The sequence below is a fragment of the Botrytis fragariae genome (assembly GCF_013461495.1).
Source record: "Botrytis fragariae strain BVB16 chromosome Unknown tig00000001, whole genome shotgun sequence".
In the NCBI taxonomy this organism is placed as follows: Eukaryota; Fungi; Ascomycota; class Leotiomycetes; order Helotiales; family Sclerotiniaceae; genus Botrytis; species Botrytis fragariae.
Window position 1 is genome coordinate 1,492,366 of NW_023500987.1, and position 22,779 is coordinate 1,515,144.

The 22,779-nt window shown below is 42.8% G+C and overlaps 5 protein-coding genes across 5 annotated transcripts; all 5 read right to left on the minus strand.

Annotated features, from left to right (window-relative positions):
• Window positions 1-666: 666 nt before the first annotated feature.
• Window positions 667-1,987, minus strand: Bfra_000456 (putative cia30 family protein; the record flags this gene model as incomplete). Its single annotated transcript, XM_037330902.1, has 4 exons — window positions 667-868; window positions 916-1,193; window positions 1,728-1,902; window positions 1,965-1,987. 4 exons carry the CDS (start codon window positions 1,985-1,987, stop codon window positions 667-669), a joined length of 678 nt encoding a protein of 225 aa, XP_037197235.1.
• Window positions 1,988-3,385: 1,398 nt separating this feature from the next.
• Bfra_000457 (putative transcription factor bzip protein) lies at window positions 3,386-4,303 on the minus strand (the record flags this gene model as incomplete). Its single annotated transcript, XM_037330903.1, has 2 exons — window positions 3,386-4,074; window positions 4,132-4,303. 2 exons carry the CDS (start codon window positions 4,301-4,303, stop codon window positions 3,386-3,388), a joined length of 861 nt encoding a protein of 286 aa, XP_037197236.1.
• Window positions 4,304-16,242: 11,939 nt separating this feature from the next.
• Window positions 16,243-16,607, minus strand: Bfra_000458 (uncharacterized protein; the record flags this gene model as incomplete). Its single annotated transcript, XM_037330904.1, has 2 exons — window positions 16,243-16,270; window positions 16,375-16,607. 2 exons carry the CDS (start codon window positions 16,605-16,607, stop codon window positions 16,243-16,245), a joined length of 261 nt encoding a protein of 86 aa, XP_037197237.1.
• A 657-nt stretch (window positions 16,608-17,264) lies between these two features.
• Bfra_000459 (putative phytanoyl- dioxygenase protein) lies at window positions 17,265-18,230 on the minus strand (the record flags this gene model as incomplete). The annotated part of the gene is made up of 2 exons (XM_037330905.1): window positions 17,265-17,429; window positions 17,466-18,230. The coding sequence occupies 2 exons, from the start codon at window positions 18,228-18,230 to the stop codon at window positions 17,265-17,267; spliced, it is 930 nt and encodes a 309-aa protein (XP_037197238.1).
• Window positions 18,231-18,732: 502 nt separating this feature from the next.
• Bfra_000460 (putative alpha- protein) lies at window positions 18,733-20,399 on the minus strand (the record flags this gene model as incomplete). Its single annotated transcript, XM_037330906.1, has 2 exons — window positions 18,733-20,243; window positions 20,297-20,399. The coding sequence occupies 2 exons, from the start codon at window positions 20,397-20,399 to the stop codon at window positions 18,733-18,735; spliced, it is 1,614 nt and encodes a 537-aa protein (XP_037197239.1).
• Window positions 20,400-22,779: the final 2,380 nt, after the last annotated feature.

A 22,779-nucleotide genomic window follows, 5' to 3' on the forward strand; every position in this document is an offset into this window, starting at 1 on the left:
AATGAAGAAAGTAGGGTACCTGACATTCAATCGGATGAACTTTATGTAGTGCTTATTTCAGTATGTATACGAATACTACACTGCAGCATGGTAGTTGCGTGGTTCATTGAAGCATACACATGTAGCTAACAAATACGATGAAGGGATTAAAGCGTTGACATCTTGGCAATTAAAAAGACACATGTGACACTCTAGGATAATTCTGCTGAATGAAGCCCTCTTTTAAGAAAGGCTTGTTTAGGGTAGTACCGTACATCCGGAAGGAATGAGGAGGTTCCTCGTACTTGTGTAAACATGGCTAGCTCAAATTAAATTCGGTCCGAGGTAGCCAATGTCTCAATCATCGACTGTCAACCGCAGGTATTTTGTGGTAGATGTAAATGCGGTACAGAACATTCTATTATACTTCCGGTCAGGAATCTTTAACGGACTTTCTCTGTAAAGAATAGTGGATCACTCTTCGCAGTTGCATGAAGAAACCGAATAGAATAAGCATCTTACTTCCGGTAGTATTCAATGTTCATTGGCTAATCACCAGAATTGACATGGTGTTTCAGACGAACCTCGTGTGGACAAGGATCGAAGTGGGGGTGGATATATCGCGCGATGAGATTGCCGCCGGAGTCACTGTGAAGGCCAATCATGTATGTACCGGTCCGTCGATTCCTATGATACATTGCACCCAAAGAGCCAGGCCATCCAGCTCTGCCGCGTTGTAGGGGTTTCTTCACCCTTTCTAGAATCCAAAATTGTGTACCCTTTCTCATTGGGATCATCTCGATATGGTGTATCGATATTCTCTTTATCTTTTGTGGCGGATATAGAGATGATATCCAGGGAAAAGTCCCCTTCTTGGGTGCCGAAAAAGCTTATCAAGGTTAGTAAGAATGATAATGATTTGACTGGTAGAATTACCTTCGCATCATAATACTAAATCTTTTAACGTTTTTCAAATCTAGAGGGACGCCATCTTTCTTTTCGCGTCCCCTATAAGTGGGTTTCAGATCTGCCCACTTCACAGAGATCGATGAATGATCTGCAGGGCCCTTGAAGTCAAACTCCCAACTAATCGTACTTTGTTCTCTTCCATTGGGACTTTTTGGAAGTAATTCATCTTTGAGGATGAAGGTGTACATTTTTCGATCACTCTTTCCTAGATGGAGTAAAATTCCATCGTACGCTGATAGATCCCACTACAAAGTCAGCTGTTAGCGTGAAGCCTATCGCCAGTTGATATAATTCTGCTAGAGGGTATCGTAGAATCACCCAAAGTGTATATTCGTCATTACTGGGAAGAAGAAAAGGCGCTTCTGTATCCAACTCCACAAACAGGTGTGATTTCCGGCCGCCATACGACATAAACTTGCGTCTGACTAGTAATACAACTCTGTACCTAGCCTTATGCAGGACAAAATTTCATGATGGTGCAATGGGATTGGAAGCCATGTACGAATGTAGCATTCTAGATCTTGTACAGACAACCCCTCATTGTCTCTCAACACGCATGTTTGATGTTCTAGCCGAAATGAGACTCCGGAGGTAGCTTTGAAAATAGCTCAGAGAAGGCCATGTAAAACTATCAGGTGCTATTGGATCAATGTAACGATAAAGCTTGATCTGTGTGGAAAGCAAGCAACTTGTTTGGCATGTACGCTAAGCGCTTTATTGAGTTCACTTGAAACACCGGGGTGATTGAGAAAACCCATGCCTCGTCTATACTAACTTACAGTATGATCTGCAGTCGTCCTTTGAGATGCAAAACCTGCACCTCCCAGAGTTTTAATGTCCAGTGTACCCTTGAATGTAGCTATAGAGAAAGGCGTGGAACACTCAAGACAAGATTGTGAAGCTCCACCTCGAACTCTATCATCACTTGAGGTCCAGTCAAGGGCCGACCAGGGTCTTGATAAATAAGGCGTTAGTGAAAGGTTGACAAAATGCCCCTGCGGAGATTTTATGCTTACTTTGAACCACCAAAAAGATCCATTGCCAAAATTAATACTGATTGTCTCTACCTGGATCTTTCAATACTCAGACTCTTTGGAAATATCGTGTTTTCGATAATGTATGATTTCTAGATTATGATGGCACCTAATAAAAGGCCAATGGTGATGTTGGGTAGTAACAATGGTTCGATTGATGTCAGATGAAGTTCAAGATACTACCTAGTACTAGGGGAAGGGAACTTCCGTTCGGTTCTGTAAACCCAACTAGCAGCCTCCTTCTCTGTACGGCAAGCTGTTAGATATTTATTATTACTATCTGTAATTACCTACTTACTATTGAAGATAAGATATGTAAGTAACAAGGTAACAAGGTAATAATTACAAATCTCATCCCGTATAAATCATCCAATAGATTTGCAGATATCAATTTTATCTATATTTATATCTTACAGTCATAGTCATATATACCGATTCTCTGGGAAATCATCTTATTACCTAAGCGCGTTTAATTATTTTCCACACGGTATTATTGTCTGTGCGTTAAATCAAGCAATTGCAATTGTGGGGGTGAGATTTGTTAGTTAGTGCCCTGTCTCCTGTCTACCTAGTTACCTACACTCGGACTTAAGACAGGTATCGATATCTTGATATGCTTCTAATTGCTTTCCAACAACGCTACCAACAAAACAAACACCAACAGTAACACTGGCACTTCAAGGATCAGGACCATTGATTTACAACAAAGCATGCATTAACTGTACGACTGCGGCAATTTGATACTAGTGTTAGAACCAATTTCGGTCATGATTCTTCAAGGAGCATAACCCGAGTTGTACGAGGCAAAAAACTGGTCAGTTACGGATCCTTCGACCGAGAAGCTCTGGCCTTATCCTTTCATTACTATACTCGAACTATGATGGTCCCCAATCCCGTGGCGTATCTCTTGTGTCTGAATTGCACACTCAACTGTTGGAATGGAGACGGGTGCCCGCGCAGATCAAATCTCAATGTGCAAATAAGCATATGTGTATGTTGGTGGCTGTGAGTGCATCTATTCTGAGCAGTGGCATTTGGTGCACGGCAATGAAAGCCTCTAAAAATGGTTTGGAATACACATCACAGCGGCATTGAGAACAGTGGGAAGAAATTGTGTAGAGAAGTCGTGCAAATTTGCTATACAAAAGAATGAAAGGGAAAAAACACTAATCGTACTGGGTATTTACAATAGGATCGTTCCTTCATTTCTACCAGCAGTAAATCAAACTCCGTACGCTCCTGACTCCCATTGATTGACCCTTCAAATCTCCCGTCATTTCCAAGCAATGCCCAATCCATCTAAAGCGAGTGTCGAGCACTTCGAACTCTGTTTCACATATCCCAAGCAAAAGAACCAAATATCCTGAATTGTCGTTTTGATACCCTCTCTCATATATGCGTCATCATGCGGGCGAAGGAGGCATAGAAAGAGGAGTAGTAGGATATTGATATCCGGACTCGGAGCATGTGGTAGAATGCTCGTAAGAGTGTGATAAAGGTGGCGTCTGCATATATCTGTTAGGACCCAGTCCAAGTGGCTTTGCAGCTTGAGGGTGCCTTACATGAGGGTTATCATAACCGTGATGAGAATGAATATCGATCGCTGGCAAGCCTTGGTAGCTCATATTGTATGGGCTCATGGTGTCTTCAGGTTCTCGCTTGATTGCATCGTTGAAATGCATCATGGAAGGTAAGGTAACTGGTACCGGTGCCATGTAATGCTGGTATGCCTCTGATCGTTCACTGTCGGAAACTGCGCGGTATGGCTGCGAATGTGGGTATGGTGGGTAGGAAATATCCTCTGGCGCAGGGTATGTATGATATGTAAATAGAGGTGGCGTCCTAGATCCATCACGATCGAAGTTTTGAGAAAATATGATCTCGTCATCGCTGTGCATTGGAGGTGTGTACTGGCTAGGCAAAAGTCTTGGGGAAACTTGTCGTTGCACATGTTCTGGGCTTCTTCTGTATTGTTGATTCTCGCTGATGCGTTCTGGCTGTTGGTGAAGCTCCGCATGCGCCTGAGGTGGAGATGCTGAAGAGGAACCGGCTCTGCGCTCGAGGTCTTCGAGACGTCTCTTGAGCTTCTTGCCTAGAGGTAAGGAATCAGTGGCTGTTTATGATTCGAGACCTTGCATGGAAAACTTACGGTAGTTTCTTTGAGCAATACGATTCTGAATTCTTCTGCGCTCAGCAAGATCAGAGATCTTTGTCCAATCTTCATCTGGATTGGCAGAGCTGCTGAAAGCACTGCTGGTGCCGTGGGCTGTCATATGTCTGGCGGTAGTAGCCGTGGAGTATGTGTAGCTGTGTCGAGACATGTTGATAATTTGTTCAAAGTGATGAAAGTGTACTGATTCAGTATCAAAAGCAGAAAAGTTGAAGATATAATCTGATCTGAGGAGCCTTGGAGGATCTGAAGTTCTGTTACAACAAGGTCTTGAGATGCCTTACACTGGGGAGGCTTCCTCCATATATATGTGAATGTGGGATAACCAAACTGACGCAGCTATACGGAATTTCCAAACCACTTGGCCCCGAATCCTGGCGCACTTCTTGCTCAGCTACTCTACAACACAAACGACGAAACCCTGTTGAAAGACCCTAGAAGAGGAAATCCCCTGCAATTACTTTGGATACCCTGCACAGCATGCCCCCCTTGTAAGCCACTTTGCGCACCCTGTTAAAAACGGCCGGGAGGTGCGCCGTGCAGCTGGGGCAGTCGATTCTGCCACAGAACACATAAACACACACACCATCCTTCCACAAACACCGAGTCCAAACCTAAAAAGGGTACATTCATCCACATGCATGTATGAGGCGTACTAAAGATCCAATCTCGTAGTCAAGATATCCTGAATTGGAATTGTGGATTAATTAAGGGCCATTAATAGATTTCCGCCATATCAATGAGTATGATCAATGTCTATCTCGTAAAGCAGCATCCAACCATCACCCACCAACCACTAACCGGAGAAATTCATCCAGAGAGATGTATGCATGTGTGTGATGGAAAATGTAGGTAAATTTAGAAACATTTCACAATTTATTAATTTTGACTAATTCCAGAGATAGAATCAGCCAATACGTACCTAGGGGTGAGGCAGTAAGAAGAAGAAAAAAGCAAACTCTATTAACAACTCGCCAGCCCTATGAGCACACATTAGGCGTTGATGAAGCACAAACCCAAAACCTATTTTGAAGCCTTTATCAAACCATGAACCATGGCGCTGAATGAATGAACGCACGAGCGAACGAACGAACGAAACACACAGTCTACTAACTGCTCCTAGCCATTTGCATTTACGTTTTTCCACTTTTCCTTATGAGGTATTCTTTTCGCTCCTGCCTTCCCTCATGATGTAAATGTTAATTATAGACGGAGAACTAATCACTTGTACACTAGGTACAGTCTCCATCTTCATCTCATAGAAGTAAAGTACGATGCAGTGAGTACTACTGTGATTGATGTGTGAATGATTCAGTTTACTCTGTACTAACAAGGCAAGGTCGAATGGTTAGTAATTAGCAACGGCGACGGTAATCTAATCGGACCCATCTATCTAACCATGGTAAATTGGCGTTCTTTGGGGAAAATACTTGCACGTTATGACCAGGTTGGAGATAGTTACCAGATTGCATCTTTGTTGCATATTCATAATGGTTGCCTGAAGACTGAAGGGAAATTGCACCCCAGTACAAAGTAAAGACCTAGAGACCGATAGACGATAACCGAATGCGACGGACACTATTCACTGGATTAGTTACGAATTACGGAAGCATTTTGTTACAATCTCGAAAACAGTCTTGGTCTGTATTAATGGAAGCATAGTTTTCTGTTCTGGGACTGGGAGGCTCCATTTTGGTACATCGGAAGCCATGAGTAAACATTCTCATCACACACCTAACACCTAACTAGTAGGCTTTGAGCCCGCTCTTGTCTTGCTTCCCCTCCCCTTTTGCCATTTTTCTGCCCCAAGGACAATCACAAGATTCTTCGAGGTCGCCGAATTATTAGCATGGCTGAAATATCTAATTATGGCACTAATGGTATATGATACTGAGCATTTACTACAGTTGGCGAGTACTGTTTACGAAGTCAAGTTAAAGGGGGGTTTAGATCAGTATGTACGTAAATTAGGTTAACTAATGGGGGCAAGATCCCCTATGGGCCTGATCTATGGAGTATCTTTGATGGCTTTAATCACTATCGCCATGCAGAATAAACCATCTTTTATCTTGGAAAACACTTAGCCAATTTCCACGGGAAAATGGTTGCGGATGTCGCGATATTCCTTAAATATTCTAACTGGCCTTTATCGTTCAATATAATTCCTTCCATTATTCCGTCTCAACTAGTGGTGAGTTAATGCGTTGCAAACAAGTTAATATCATTCAAGCCAATCAAGCCAAGAAATATCTTCAGCATCTTGAAATTGTCATCGCCGTCTATCATAATTGATCAATAGGCAATTGATTGCGATTTGATCCCATCTAAAACCCTCATACACATGCCGTGTTACGTCTAGCCCTGGAAGTACACGTGCTTTGTCATATGTTTATTTATTTCGGCCGCCGATGACTATGATGCCTGGGACAAGATAATATATTGATTGGGTGGTAAAACGATGATGAACAAGGTAAAATACAAATGTTACCATAATTTTTCTTGGGAACCACTCCACACCACTATCACATCAAACCCTTGAACACACAGACACCCCAGCCTCTCCGCCATCAATTAAAGTCCACACCGCAGGAAAATTGGTTGCATGGAGCATACGAAACCCTGTTATACACTTTTTGACCAATTATCGTCGCAGATTCATGCTTAAGCGAGCGAAGTCGTAATTCAACGACGGTGAGAAAGACAAACAGTAGCGGAGTGCCACAATTTTATGCTCAAGTTACGAAAGGAACAAATTCTCGCATCGTTCATTCCGGTACGACCGAAGAACGCATTAGATGCCCAGGTGGCCTTGTTGCGCATGACACCATTGACCGCTCAGCCCTACCCGGTCGCCATCTCCCCTCTCATCTTTACAGATGCCAAATAACCCGAAAGTATAATGTTGTGTTGGCTTTCAATATCATGTACCGTAACAAGGACGAATGGTATTGATTTCCGCAATCATTAGACCTCCAACACAACGATAAAATGACTATCTTAGGCACTTAAAGGCGTCGAGATCTACTATACGAGTTGGTTCTAAACCGGGTTTCCAAAGAATGGGGGCGATCGAGACCGGATTTAGGAGACTGTTACACAATGCTTTGCGGTGAAGACTATTTCGCTCTTTGCCATGAACGATCGACAATGAATACCATACGGATTATCGGATTTACAACCGAAGTGTTCCAGATTTCATGGCGAAATTAATACCTCCCTTCATTAACAATATACGAGTCTTGGATCCGGATTTATCGACCTGATAAACCCGTTATGAACATTGACAATTACGAGCCCTGCCTGCCGCCTTTGCTTCTTGACGTTCCCCTTTCTTAATACCGAGTGACTCTCACGAGGAGTTTTCACATATGCTTCTATTTCTAATTCCCTCATTGTTCTAGTCTGTTTCCATTACCACACTAGTCGTCGACAGAGTACTTGCTTCTTCGTATTTTGAACCACTGCATTTTTAGTACCAAGAGAGTAGACTGATAGCAAGAGACCCATACCAGACTACAAATCTAGTGATGACTGTTCCTGGATCAATCAGCGTATCAAAGCTGACAGAAGCTTGCTCGTGCTTGGTACCCAAAAGCCATTTCGGAGAATTAGTCCACTGCCACATACTGTACCTTCAACAGAGGTTTAAGGAGCTTAGATGAGATTATCGCATAGACACGATTAGAGGTTCACTAGTTTCATCGTAGAGGCTGGAAATTACGCTTCCTGAATCAATAGTACTACTGGGCTTGTCTCTCCAATCTACCATCACAGCTTCCAGAAGTGGGATCTTTCGTCCGAGATGCATACTCTCAGAGAAAGTCTGGCATTCAACTAATGTTATTGATCCTGATGATTTTGAACTCAAGATGTTGTTTGTGGATGACCCAAACTTTTGATGATCTTTCGTTGAGTTTCTCAGTATGTGGGTTCTCGATGACCTGAATCTTGTAAGAGAGCAAAGAGTATCAGTCCACCTCAGACACGCCGAGATCCAGACTTTCGGCTCCTCTTACAAAGTGGGAAAATGCCATTCTCCCAAGTCTCCACCCCCGTGAGAATGGTTCATGGGTATCTTATTCCATTTCCCGCGTGGCTTCTAGGATATCTTTGCGGATTACATGATACATGCGAAACATCTCATTCATTCCTTTCATCACCTTATTGTTCTAGAGTAAAATTAAGTACCCGGAGCTTCAATATCCAGTCAATTCCCTTTTTTTGAAGTCTTATGTGATATCTTAAACCCACACAACGACTTTGTCACCGCTGAAGATGATTCAATCACGCTTCCATGCGTGGCATGCTTGATATGATTATGGGTAAGCACAAGCAAGCCAAGCAATACCAAGTCTCATCGAATATCTTGTCCTCAACCACTGGTCTGTAATCATCTTTTAAGGTGCTGACATGATGCCCCGCTGTGCTTTATTGGAATGGATATGCTGCGAGAATTCCCAGTGACAAAGTACCGGGATTTAAAAGGGCTGAGCAACTGCTAATTGTGCTGTGGCTTGGCAAATAGATTGCATCGGCTGTGTGTGGTATAGTGAACATTGATGCCCTTGGTAATTGGGTGTAGATACGTAGAGACACACTGCATGTTACTGACGATTTTGGAAAAGTACGAATTTTAGTTCATAATTTGTATCGTGCTTTTGATATCTACATCACGGCGGATGAAAATTGTGCAAAGTAAAGGTCGCCGATTTGACTTTGATTCAAGCTTTACTAAACTTGACAGGCTGTCTATGATAGAATCAAACATACACTTTTACTAGACCGTTGTATCAAGTTGAGCCCTTGATCTTGGTCCGAGCAATTGAGACAACTCCACACGATCGAAGGCTGAAGAAACCGGGGGACTCCACCGCATCATTAAATGTGCCTTGGACCTTGCACGCAGACGTCAAAGTTTATGCACAAAATATATCATACCCTATTATATCATCCTATAAAATAATCAAAAAAAGGTACGGAATATGTCCACGGTCTCCAGAGATTAGGGTCTTTGACCACTTTAAACCGTTCAATCCGGACCTTTTGCACGGTTACCCCATACCTAATAGCATCCCAAACCCTTGCGGAGTATCAAGAAATTTGAGAAGAAGATCTCGGAGCAATTGGAAATCACCAAATCCCTCTTGTACAACCGTTGTACGTGAAAACTAACGTGATTGTGCGGTAAGGTGATTGTAAATATGAAGATCTGAAATGCTAGTATTGCCATTTGATATTCGCGTAGGCAGGAGTAAGGCACAATGACATGAAGTCGCATTGGGAGTTTCCAATTAAGGCTATCTTAACGTCTAGGATAATCCTTCACTTCACGATTGGAGAATCTCAAGGCTAGTTTGAGACTTTACGTTCGAGCTTTCGTCCGTAAGGATTCTATTTTCTTGCTGGTGCGGCTTGGGTAAGTCCGAGTGAAGCAATGTTATTGGTTGGAAAGATCGTTCTTGATTACGGAGCTGTTATGTCGTGACTTTAATTTAATTCTTGACTCCTTCGCTTTCCCTCATATTTACTTGAATTATTAGCTTTGTTTTCCTATCCTTTCCCTTTCCCTTTCTCCACTAATATAGCCTCACAACGTACACCAAATGTCGTTTAACGTTAAGAATAGACAGTGTGGATTAGATGCCAAATATGGGGTTATGATGCGCTACCCATTTTCGCAAGCTCCGATTAACTTGTTAGGAAATGGGGGGTTTTGATTGGGTTGGGAACGAGGGGTTATAGGCTGATATATTGATATCGATAGTAGATCTAGATTCCTACTGTAGATGACAACGACGATAATGAAGGGATCATATTAGATAGTGGATCTAATCGTATCGCCCTCATTGCTTTGTCATTAAATTATTCATGTGAATCTTTCAACTACGATCCTGGCTAGGAGTGATGGCTTCAAATCGATGTAGTATAGTCGGCTCATACTATAATCGATATCAAGTTTAACATGCCACACTTATTCCACCGAGTTCGGAAGAAATGACGAGGATGCGGAGACACAAATCGTAATGGTATGCATACTGACTCACCGCCGTGAATTAGATTATACGTATGTTCATTTGTTCTCTAAGCCAGATGGATGCATGGATGGATGGCATCACCAGCATTGTTCATACCCGATTGATCATGGATGAGAAAGTAACGTTAACAAACATACCAACCTACGTACATAGATTCAAGCCTTCTGGTCCCTGAGGCTTGTTCACCCAGCACATTGTTGGTTGCGTATCCCGCATCGTACTATTTGACGGAGCCTCCGCAGCAAAGAAGCACCGACCGATTCCTAGCAGCTAATGTAATGCTCGCGGCGTAAGGCTGAACAAGATTTGGTCTTTGTTTGTGAAGCCACCTTTAGATCCCCTACATAGACACCGAGTAGAGTGCTCTGACGAGATTGGTAAATTCATTTGATCATTTGATATCAACACTCTGTTACCACCCACACATCTACTACCTCTCATGCAGTATCTCAACCCCCCATACTTTCATTTCACCGCCCGTCGATCATGTATTTTCGATTTCGTTGTAAAAGCGTCCAGGGCTTTGCTCAAAATGAGGTTTTCACGTGGGAAAATACCAGGTGCACTGCCCACTTTCCTGTTCGAGGCAATTAGCAGACATTAGATGGAATGTTCCATACAGATCAGGACTCAAGCCTAGGGCTGGGTCACAGCCTGCCTGTATTTTCTTCTTCTCCTGTCATACCCAACAGGTATCTGCCAATCAACAATTGAACCTCGAGGTATTTACTTGTGGTGGTGTTCTATTCCTGATTACTAGCGGATTAGTGGAAAGATGATACAATGGAGAAGAAATTTATTATAAATCCCACAAGGCGTAGGTAGAAGAGGACACCCGTGCCACATTTTTGGGGGCTGGTTTGAAAAGCAACAGGGCCCATTTTCGTTCTGATTGCCCAGATAAGTCGTGGTTAGAAAATCATATACTCTACTTAGCTGCATTTCAACAAGATTTCCGAAATTGTATCCTTGAAAAGATCATAATGGAGAACATCGTATATTAGGCCAATGAAAAGCGATATACTTGTTGCAACGAGGAGATTTACTCCCTGGATATAGGTTTTGATTCCTTTCTTCATCGATACTCGAATACTTCCAAACTTGATATCCAGGAAGTTGTGTCTCCGCAATGGTTTTCGCGGGTCGTCATCGCAATCATTGTCTAACGAACTTCATCTGACTACTGGCGAGCACAGTAGGTAAGTGCTTTACTCTACATTTATTTTTAGGCATTTAAACACCTACTGATCTGCGATCGATGAAAGTCAAAACCTACTTACAAGCGCTCACTTATGGAGACCCTCCTGTGAACGATCCACGGCTACCAGCCGGGGAAGTTAGGCATGGAATTCCACCTACGATAAAATTCGGTAAAACTCCACTCCATAGTACAAAGTAGGTACTACAGGACCCTATGTATCCCGAAATTCATTCATCGTCACTTCGAGCCTTCATATCATCACGGGAATATCCGTTGCGGCAGTAGACGGTGATAAGAGTCACAGTGGGGAGGGTGGATCGTTTGGCTATTTTCTAGGGCTCGAACGGAACTTATTGATCAACGATTCAGTATTCATCCTCCGTTTCCATAATGTATTGCGATATTGACTCGTGATGGTTTACATATGTAGCTTACATAGCGACTTTATGCGCCGCAATGAAACAGACGAAGGAATTGACAATTTACGGTCGATCCGTCCAAATTGTGGAGTATGGAACTGGCGGATGTATTAGTGTTTATTCCTTTTGAACAGATACGGAATACAGGCAACGGAGTTCCCTTTTCCTTGTGCGGAGGAGTCTTGCCGCACGAATGATATCGGCAATACATTGAATGGCCCGTCTTGGTCGCTTGCTCGAAATCAACGATTAGGGAAATGGTTCTCCAATTCTTCAATTCTTCACCGAATTTCGCACATATTTTCCCCCGATAGCCTACTCACAGTATGCTTCATACTCCGTAGGTTGAAGATTGAGGGCATTTCTCCGTCAACTACGGGGGTTACAATGTACATAACATCTTATCTCCATCGCTAGAAATACCATGTGAAAGACAGGCAAGCCATGTGGTTGCAGAAATTCAGTTGGGGCCAGATTCCCAACATCCTTGCCAGAGCCCTGCATAGCATAGCATAGATAGATAGATGGATAGATAGCTTCAATACGCTCCCAATTCAGTAAGTCGTATTTTGCAAATGAGGCTTTAATAAACGAGGGGAAGGGGTTTTTTACACGCTATGAAGTCAATTGAATTCTGGACCATACAGCATAGCAAACGGCTGTGCATTCGCTGCCTGTGAGCCTGTGACCTTTCACGTACATGTGATATAGAGGAAAGTGGGAAAAGCAGACAAAATAGTTGTAGTGGATACTCGCTTTTTAATGGGTTTTTGTTTGAGTTAGACGCACGAAAAACTCCATTGGAATGAGGGGACTCAGGGAGCTCAGTCTGTAACCGAGCTCCCCTCTATTTGTACCTCTATCTCTTTATGGGTTTCCGATTAAAATTCGGATCCGAAGCAGAAGCTCGAGTCAAGACAATTAGAATACTGTATAAGTTCCCGCGGCAAAGCATCAAAATATCCCTTAACATCGAGATTCAAGATATCTCCACCAATGCCCAGTACCAATGTTTAATCCTTGCAGCACATTTACCCATTTTACCAAGCCTACCAATATCTAAAGCACATCAAATGACATTCCTCTTCACAAACTTGGATTGCCAATTTATTTTCCATAAACAAGCAGGTTAATCTGCATCCGAGTGGGAAAAGTTTTATTGAACAATTCTACCAATGATCAATTCGACCCGATGTTTCGGCAAGCCCAAATTGCCATGTGGATGCATATATGTAAATGGCTAGTGGATATTATTTGTACGAACGAAACACCTTGTTTGTGAATCATACTAGGCTCCCATCAATCTTCAAACTCGTCAAATGCGCCTTCTAGGTGCCAATCAAATGGGAGAGATATCATCACACATCTAGCTCGCGATCGGTCGGACTCGGGTCAATATTATACCTTTTCTCCTTTCCCCGGCTTTAAGGAGCTTTTTCCGTATCCGATTCGACGCACATACGTGTGGCATGTTCGTATACCCCGTTGGTCAAATGATTGAAATCTACCCAGTATTCAGGTAAGTCAAGGCATGGTTTGGATTGGAAGGGCGCAGTGCATACGTACAGATATTTGGTGTCTTTCAACGGACACTATTGAAGTAAAGATCTTCATACTGGCGGACCCAAAAGATTTTGACAGACGGCTCCGTGATTCTCGGCCTGAGTAGTGATTCATCGTGCATGCGAAGTATTGAGTTCCCATAATTTTCACACTGACTTGGTTGCTCAATTTACAATCGCGGGCGTGCGGGGTGTCCAGCCTCGAGCCAGCTTGGGTTGCATGTGCATACCATGGTATAGCAGCTAAGTATTTGGTTGGGATTCGTTCCTTGTCGCATTCCAAATCATTCAATCTCGCAAATGAGGCTCTGCTCCTCTAAGCGGCAAAAGATTTAAGATATTGGTGTGGTGTAGTGTGGTGTGGTGTGATGAAGATGCGTAGTTCACACGTAGCCTGCCATTGCATTCACCGCACTTGGAATATTGGTGTAGTAAATGATTTATCTTACATGTATCCAATATCTGAGGCTCAATTGATATGGTTGATGCAGAGATCTCTGTTGCCCCTGATCCGTTCTTTTCTTTTTGACGCGTCAACCTTTGATTAATGATCGCAGACCACCAACTGTTATCAGGATCTACAGATGTCAAATCTACAGATTCCAACTGTTGTCTTTTACATGAGTATTAGTACATGCGGATAGGTTATTCTGCATATCCGGCATCGATCATGAAAGTCCCGAATTAAGCTGACTGTGTTTGAACTGCCGATAAGTCACGATTTTGACAGTTTGATGAAGGTAACGGTACAAGTAAAGTGGGATTTCGGAACCGATCTCGGGCTAACTCGGCGTACTCTTCTAGTGATTTAGTCCGTATCTTCAAAAGCAACTGGTTTGTTCGGTGCCGGTCCCATCATGTAAACCATTTCTGGCTACGATATACAAAGGCTCTGGCCCCCATAGGAAATTGCAGGATCTGTAAATTCGAGTCAGCAACTTTTATCCTTCACTTTTGGCTTATTTTGGTTGGATCTTGAGCCAGACCAGAGGCACAGCAACATAGCTAGACAGGGAATAAAAATAGGAGGAACGATGTCATGAGTTCAGAATAGAAAACGAGCTAAAATGCTAGGATAGGAAGGTAATCTTCGACCACGGATTTGGCGTCTGGAAGGTTCTTTTTCCTCTCTGCGGATCAAGAGGCTCATTTGAAAAGTGGCTTTAGCAGATATTTAATATCTGCGGTGTCCTTTTTTGATCATGAGGCTCAGTCAGTCCCTTTAATGGTTATATACTTGGACTAAAATGGTAGAGAAGATAAGATTGATGAGGATCTGGAGAACAAAGCGTTTCTGCTTTCGAAATGGTATGCTGAGCACAACAGATAAGGAAGATAGTTTTTCTGCGCTTTCAGTCCCTGCTTGCACAGTAGAGGAAGATAAAAGCGGTCTCTTGAGATTGATGTGGATCATGTACAAATCTAGACCCTGCTAGATAGTAGACTTGCTGTTCTGTTCTCCATTGATACAATGCCCATCCACCTAGCATTAGCTGATGTTGTTCTCCGCTTCTTTCATCTTCAAGGGCTTTCAGTTCCCCCTTTCCTGATTTTGCAACAGTATTGAAACGACTTGTGACTTGCAAATAATCATGTACACCAAATGCTTGAAGTTGGTTCCTGAAGTCGGATTAACATTCGTATTTTTGTGTTTACTATAATGCAAAGGGCCTTTCAGCGCTCGTGTCTCTTGCCTCCACTCTTTCCTATGGGAAATTGAAGAGTCTCGACTCTGAATTGCGGGCACTACATCCGATTAGCATCTTCACTCTGTGTTGATGTTATGGAAACTCTCAGTGAGAGTCTAGAAGTGATTGATATAGCCTCTACCTTTATCAAAAACTCCCGTTGCTTATGTTGATCAACAGTGCCATGTTCGGGACTCTAGCCGGGCACTTGACTGCTGGCACAGAAAATAAGACGAAGACCTTCTCATGTGTTTCTTCTCTATCCAAGTTTCAAACCCTCTGTCGTTCTACCAATGTATCTAGGACAAACGTGTCTCTTCGTAAGTACAAACTGAAATTCAAAATTAATCATGCTCTATATCATGCTCTATATCATGAATCTTCGTTATCCGTTTGCATAACAGTTCCCCTTATGCATGAATTTATGGTTTGAGATCTGAGATGAGACTTTGAGGCAGCATCTTCGAGCGCGTTTCAACGCGAAGAGCAAAGTGAACTGTCGTTCTGTGAGCGTGAATGACCAAACTCCATAGCGGGCTACTTTACTTGTTTCTACCACACCTTGAATACTAGAGAGATGCCCATCATTTCTTGTTGAACTGACCGTCGCAAAATTGAAATTAGGCATGTTACCAAAGCTAGGCACGTCACTTCGGTTTCAGTTGAGACCAATCCTGAACCTTACAAAGCCTGGTGCTACAGGAACATAGATCATCGACAGTTTATCATATCCCATCTTTGAGGTGCTCTTCAATCATCAGCCCAAATCATCTAATTATAGCTTTCATGAGATCACTTCACTTCACTTCAATCAAATTCAGCGTTATACGCATAGCGATGTGGCAAATTGGTGGTAAGAGATCTTTTTCCTGTTCTTATTCAGAACTAGCCCTCCGATTGTTCCTTATTCCGGCGCCTATTGAGAACAACTAATGCTTTAGTTGAGTAGAATACCTGGTCAGTGTTCCTCCTTGTACCTAGCCCATCACCATGGAATCACCTAACCATAACCATATTGCCTGTGCGAAAACTTCTACTTCTTGTTCACCATATTTTCAGAGCCAGTGGATTCCCCGTCAACATACCAAGAGAAATAGACTCCAGTTTGTGTCCTGGATTTAATTTTCGTTCTTCAAGTCTTCGAGACGTTCCTTTCGCTCAGCAATCATTACTTGAAAATTCAACTCAATCTTTGTGTTTTTTCTTTTCTGATCTGTTTCATGTTAGTAAGACGTTTTTGAACAGAGTGACAAAGAATTCTTGCCCAAATCTCGCAATTTCTCCAAAGCGGGGAGTGCCTGGTAAAGCTGAAAGTACTTGTTGGTGATCTTCTGCGTGGCATCAACAGAGTTGTTTTCGTCGGTCTCGCTGTCAGACAGGGGCTTGTAGAATTCTTTAAAGACTCTGAGTTTCTTTGCATATCTCATCTCGATAGTTTCGATTGCATTCTGGCAGATCTCAACTATGTCGGCCGCATCGCCGTCATCTAAGCCTTCGAACATGGCCTCGATTCCCTGCTTGGCTTCATTGATTCTTGCTTGTCGATCCATGATCTCCGTAACGAATATTCGAGACAGGAAGAAATGGCAAAGTTCATGCGATCTAGTGTTATCTGTCAGTGGTAATTACTTGTACCAAGTGATTCGGATGATAGCTTACCGCTTTTGTGAACTTCTGTTGGATCCCTATTTTGGGATATGTATGAGAGAAGACCGAGGTCGCAATTTATTCGTTTTCGAACTCTGAAAAGTGTTTGAATATGGAGAGATATTTTGGTGAAACTTGGCAACTTGTAGATATTGATGGACACGGGGAGTTTCTGCGGAGAGCGCGATCGATTTAAAATTTTGATATGCTAAAGAGATTGATTTAAGACTGATGATTTCACTTATGAGGATAAACGCCTCGGGGAGCTACAGCAAGCGAACGGTATAGAGCTTTAGTAACTGTACCAAGTTGATAACGAAAGAATACCGGTAATGTAGTTTCTTGACAAGTTTCTAGTAGCTATGATTCACTACCAACCTCTGCGGTTCAACCGTATTGTATGGTGAAGGAAACCTGCCAATAATGAATTTACCAAATCTTTAAGAGGATCAAGATTCTTCCACTAGTTAGAGATAACAATTTTCCAAGTTATCTGGGCTTCCAATGCATATTTACAGATTGCCTGTCACCTTTTATTGATCCTAATTCATTATCCAATCTCATCCATCCAATGAATAACCTACTTCACCACTCTCTTCAGCCATGCCCAATAATCTCTTCCTCATTCCCTCCGCTCTCTTTTTCTCTTCTTCGTTCAGTACACTAAGATCAATATCACCAACCCACTGGAATTTATCAATGATGTCAGCGTTGTCGCTTAACAGCTATTCATTTCAAAGGGTAGAATATTTTCAACTCACCTCCCTCAATCCATGCTGCAGTACGTTCCTGGCTCTCACTCCCTTGCCATTCCGATGACCTACACTCCCGTGTAGTGTTGCCCTTTCCTTACCACTCTCATACTTTCCTCTATGCAAAATGTTGTTGTCATAAAACACCACGTCTCCCGCTTTCATCTCTACTCTGATCTCGCCCTGTACTCCCATCTCATATTCACTCATATCTCTCTCTGCGGCGGTCCTCGCCCTCTTGTGAGACTTGGGAACCACAATCAAAGAAGAATCATCATACAATGCCATATTCCATTGCGCATGCCATGCAGGCTCCGCTAGTCTTGCGAGTTCCTCTTCAGCCGTGGCAGAAGATGGGATATCATCTCGGTGCCAACGAAGCTCGAAGTCGCGATCAGGACGAATCAATAAATTAAATAGTTCCATGACTAAATCTTCGTCCTCGCATTGCAGGAGCTCTTTCACTACACCCAACATCTTATCCGAGAAGTAGATCTTGATAAATGATGATGAAGTTGCAAGCTTGGGATTCATGAGTGATTGAACACCCCAAATACCATCTTTCGCAGGTGACTCTCCTTCTCCTATGTTCCAAGGTGGAAATTGCTTGGGAAGCGTTCGAACATATGGCCATGAGCCAGAGCGAGCAAGGTCGACAGTTTTTTCCGCTTCGATACGGAGATAATCAATCTCTGCTTGACTTAGAAGAGAGGGGATGAGAACGAAGCCATCTTGTTCGAGAGATTCAAGGAGTTTTGACTTTGTTTCCGGCATTTTGCTTGAAATTATTGTTCAGAAAGAGTTACGTAGGTTCAGGGACAAGCAAAGTGTTATATGGTCCAGTGCCATGTGGTAAGCAATGGATATGCCATATCAGGTGATGATATTGAAAGTTGGGATATGACGGGATAATATCGGAGTTGAACATCCGTCGGTCCAACATTTTGATGCGGGGCTGTTTTTGGCGGGGTATTGTGTTGTAACGTAGCAGAAGCAGAAGTTGCTAATTTTGCGCATGCAAATTCTCGTATTTCTCAAGCTGAAAAGAAGCTGAATGTGTTATTTTACGACTGATAAATGCAGAGGAAATAATGGTGTAATCAGAAAAGATAAAAGAAGCTATTCCGGCAGCTTACTCGCATATGAATTACAGCCATATACGTATCAAGCGTCATTTTTCTCATAATGGTCATATTGATATGCTCTTCTTAGTACACAAGGTAGAATACATTAATGGTCTTCGGGAATAAACTTTCTCCAAACAATGCCAATACATTTATTGCCCAATAACATCAATTCCACTAGGCAAACCAAACACTTGCCCGTTGGTTTCAAATTGACATTTCGCCGTCACAACGTCTCCACTAGTCTCAGCCAAACACGACCCAGTACTGAGGCTTACGAGATTTCCAGTAACATAGTACTCCCATCTCTGATTCTTTTTGCCAGAACATGCAATCAGTGATACCTTTCCTCCTCCAAGATCTGCTAGACACTTAGAAGTATCAAAAATTCCCTTGATAGTACCATCCTCATCAGTTTGCCATACTTGCTCGTCCGATCCGAGAGAGGCTGCCCACGCTAGGCCTTGACGAGAGTAGGTAAGAACATTCAGTGATGCTGTGTTGAAGATCATACCAGTCGGTATAACGTTTAGATTTCCATATCCAGTAGAAATACGATATACTGCAGTACCGTGCGAAGGAACATTGTCAGCTGTGACTACCTTGGATGAGGATGAGACTTTCCCGGTCCAGAGGTCTTTGACTTTGACTGCTGATGCATAAATACCAATCCTTTGAAATGGTACTTTGTAGCTAGCCGTTAGATTGCCTCGATTGATAACAGTGAGAAGTCGGTCCCCATTTGCTAGATCTTTGGTCAAAACATCCCATGTACCATCTTGGCTGACAAGTGTCGCCTGTAATGCCAATGAATCTTGGTTTACGGCAATTAGATCTTTATTAGTGAGATAAGCAACCTCATCTGCGCTAAATGCCGGAATATAAGCACTGATAATAAGAGGGGCCGATAGTGAGGCCCAGATAGCGAAATGTGACCTTTTTTCATTGAGCGATAAATCGAAGTGGTCAACAATCAAGAAATCTGGATCGTTGAAGTACCCAGGCTTCTGATATCTCGCCAATCTTACTTCCTGTCCATAGTTGAACAAGATAGAATCCCATCCAGTGATGTCGGGCCAATATGAAGTTGAGTTCCAGACGAGTGTATCACGCGAGTGACGAGCAAGCTGCCCGTATTTCGGAACCCAGTCCATTACAGTATACCAATCGGTTAGATTGTCCTGCTCTGCAAAGTATGCCGGAGCAGACTCTGAAAAGATGAGAGGGCTCTCCAATGCACTTAAGACGCCATGCCAATGCCCGTAAACACGCTCATACTCTTGCTCGGTTGCTACAGGCATGTTACAGCCATCAACCTTGAGGTAATCAAAACCCCATGAGGCAAAAGCTCGAGCATCAAGTTCCTCATACCCATACGAACCTGGATATCCACCACAAGAATTGATTCCAGCATCGGTGTAGATTCCAGAATTAAACCCCAGGCTTTTCAAATAGCCGGTCAACCATGGAAGGCCGCGTGGAAACTTCTCGGTGTTCCATAAGAGACTACCGTTCGTTTCCCGACTACCTTGACTCCAACAGTCATCTAGATTAAGTCGATTGTAACCTGCTGCAAGTAGGCCTTTCTCCACCATTGCCTGGGCTGTCTCAACAAATAGCGATTCATTAAGCCCACACATAAATGCCGACCAATTATTGAAGCCTTAACCCAGTTAGCTATTACCATAAGGATTGCTGCATTGAGAATTTGCATACCCATTGGGGGAGTAGGCTGAAGCACTGAAGCACTGACAGAGACATCGTATAACGCCACCCCAGCAAGGAGCAGGTGTTTCAAAGGTGAGGTAAACATTGACATTGTCTAGAATCGAGAATGCTCAATTTCGAAATAAAAGATGGCCTTGGATATTTGTCGCCGACCTTTCTTTGAGGTTATTTTGTTGAAATAGATATAGTAAGGTATTGATCGACATCTTATATGCCTATTTCGAAAGGTTGAGAGCTCACGATAAGAATACAATATGCAAACAACGATGGATTGAGCGAATCAGCAAGTGGGTTTACGGGACTCATTGTAGCACTGCAGGTCCGAGAGATTATCCGGAATCTTCAGCTTCCCCGCAATTGCATGTTCAAAACTGTGTTGGGCTACGTATATAGTTCCGATGTGAACAACGATGCGTACATGAGTGGGATAATAGTTTATGTGGGCATAAATAGACAATTGGAACGTTGCTCTGCACCTGCAGTAAGATAGAATTCAAGTATCTATGTCAAACCATTCTTTGGTTTGATCAAAAACCGATCCTAGTATGTAGCAAGACAATTCATGCCCCCAACTATTGTCAAAATGCAGGAACAAACCAAAATTATCAAAATTTGGCAAGCATGGGACACGCAATCTTTTAAGATACAATATTTCGCACCTCTGAGTTGCTCATTTGATTGAGTAAAATGATCGTATTAGGCTATTTGCAGAGACGTGAGAAGTCAAAACTTTTATACTTCGTGAATTCCGGTGGCGAAGTTGAGTTAAATCTCGAGAAACTTTGTGTTTGATTGAGCCGATTGCACCAATCTGCCTTGCGTATTAGGGTATCTCTACTCAGAAAAAGGAAGAAAAAAGAGCATCGACTAAGTGAATCAAACTGTGTGGGGATGAAAAGGTGATAGGCCCTTAATAGATGTGATACATCGATGTCCTTCTTTTCCCTCTAGACCAGAGAAGTATTATCTTACTAGTTTGGTGACGAGCACCACGAACTGAACCATCCAATGTGCCGTTCAGAGCGGCCCTTTTGATAGACCGGTTATTGTTCACGTTTGAAGACTTCCAGCTCATAGCAGAGATCATTGAAAGTGTAGAGCTTGGAATGAAATATGAAATGATTGCCCAAGGTCAGCGGTAGCTTTGAGAAAGGTATCGAATACCCATATAGTGAACTGTGGGAAACTTTCTATCCCAATGACAGTCACGAAGACACATATAGCTTAGCTTATTATTATCGGGACCATCATCACCACACAAAAATATACCCCTTAGTGTAGTAGGTTCGAAAAATCTGATCAGAGCGTAGGAGCTGTTGCAAACTTCAAAAACATAAAGATGACGACAAGTACAGGACATAAGAATTGAGATACCGAAGTCTAGACAACAGTACGAGAGTGGCGTCAATAAAAGGATCTTGCTTCAAGAATTGAGATGGATGACAGCTTTACACAACGGCCACTAAAATTCAGCCATTTTGATGCAGCAAAAATGAGAAGGCAACGGGTGCTCGTCAAGAAAGAGGAAAGGAAAGATTCGAGAAATGAAAATTTGAGTGGAAACAGGTTAAAAATCAACAAGGGAACAAAAACTTCAGCGACTGAGTTTTTCCAGCAGATCAGCTTTTCTGGGCAATAGACGCGATACTTGATGCATCGTACCCTAAGCTAAAACGAAAGGCATCATGCCATGCCAAGATCTGGGTATATCTAGTCTGGTATCCCAAGTAGTCGGATGGCTAGTAGCAATCAATATTTTGATGTCAGAATAATACCTAGCTGATCCTATTGACAGAAAAGCAGCCTCATGAGGAGCTTTTTCGCCGTGCTGTGACGCTGCTATAACACCAAAACGGTGTTGACTACCAAAAATGCTCAAAAATGCCAAAGATAAGCCATATTTGCTGGGGTGATAGGGTCTCGCAACAAATAATTGCTGCAGAGATAATGGCAGACTTGGGTTGTAACGTCGTAGAATTTCTTAGCATGGTAGTCTCGGAGAAATTCAGCCTTGCAATCTTTGTCTACTGTATCAATATTGCGACGATGAGATGTCGCAATTGTGATTCCCCTGAGCAGAAAATATGAAGGAACAAGTTTCCGAACCCGGAATCAAGATTGAGCGTCGCGGGGAACAAATGTGTCTCCGGGGTGGGGACCGAGAAATAAGCAATAATTCAGGCCGTAGGTATTTCTGCATTAGAATCTTGGCCGATATTGAAATGAAAGAAGGAATCGTTAGCAGACGAGTAGGAAGGTACAATGCAAAATCTTCCCGTCGAGGCCGAAGAGGATGGGGGAAATGTAGGGGTATAGGGCTCTGGGTTCTCACCCACTGCAAGCGAAGGGCTAAGGAAACTTCTTTTTCCCCTTTAACCCTCAATTTTATCCAGCCACTACATCCATCTCATTTCCTCAACATTGCACATTCCTACTTAAGATATTGACCATGTCAAGCTTCTCACCTCTGT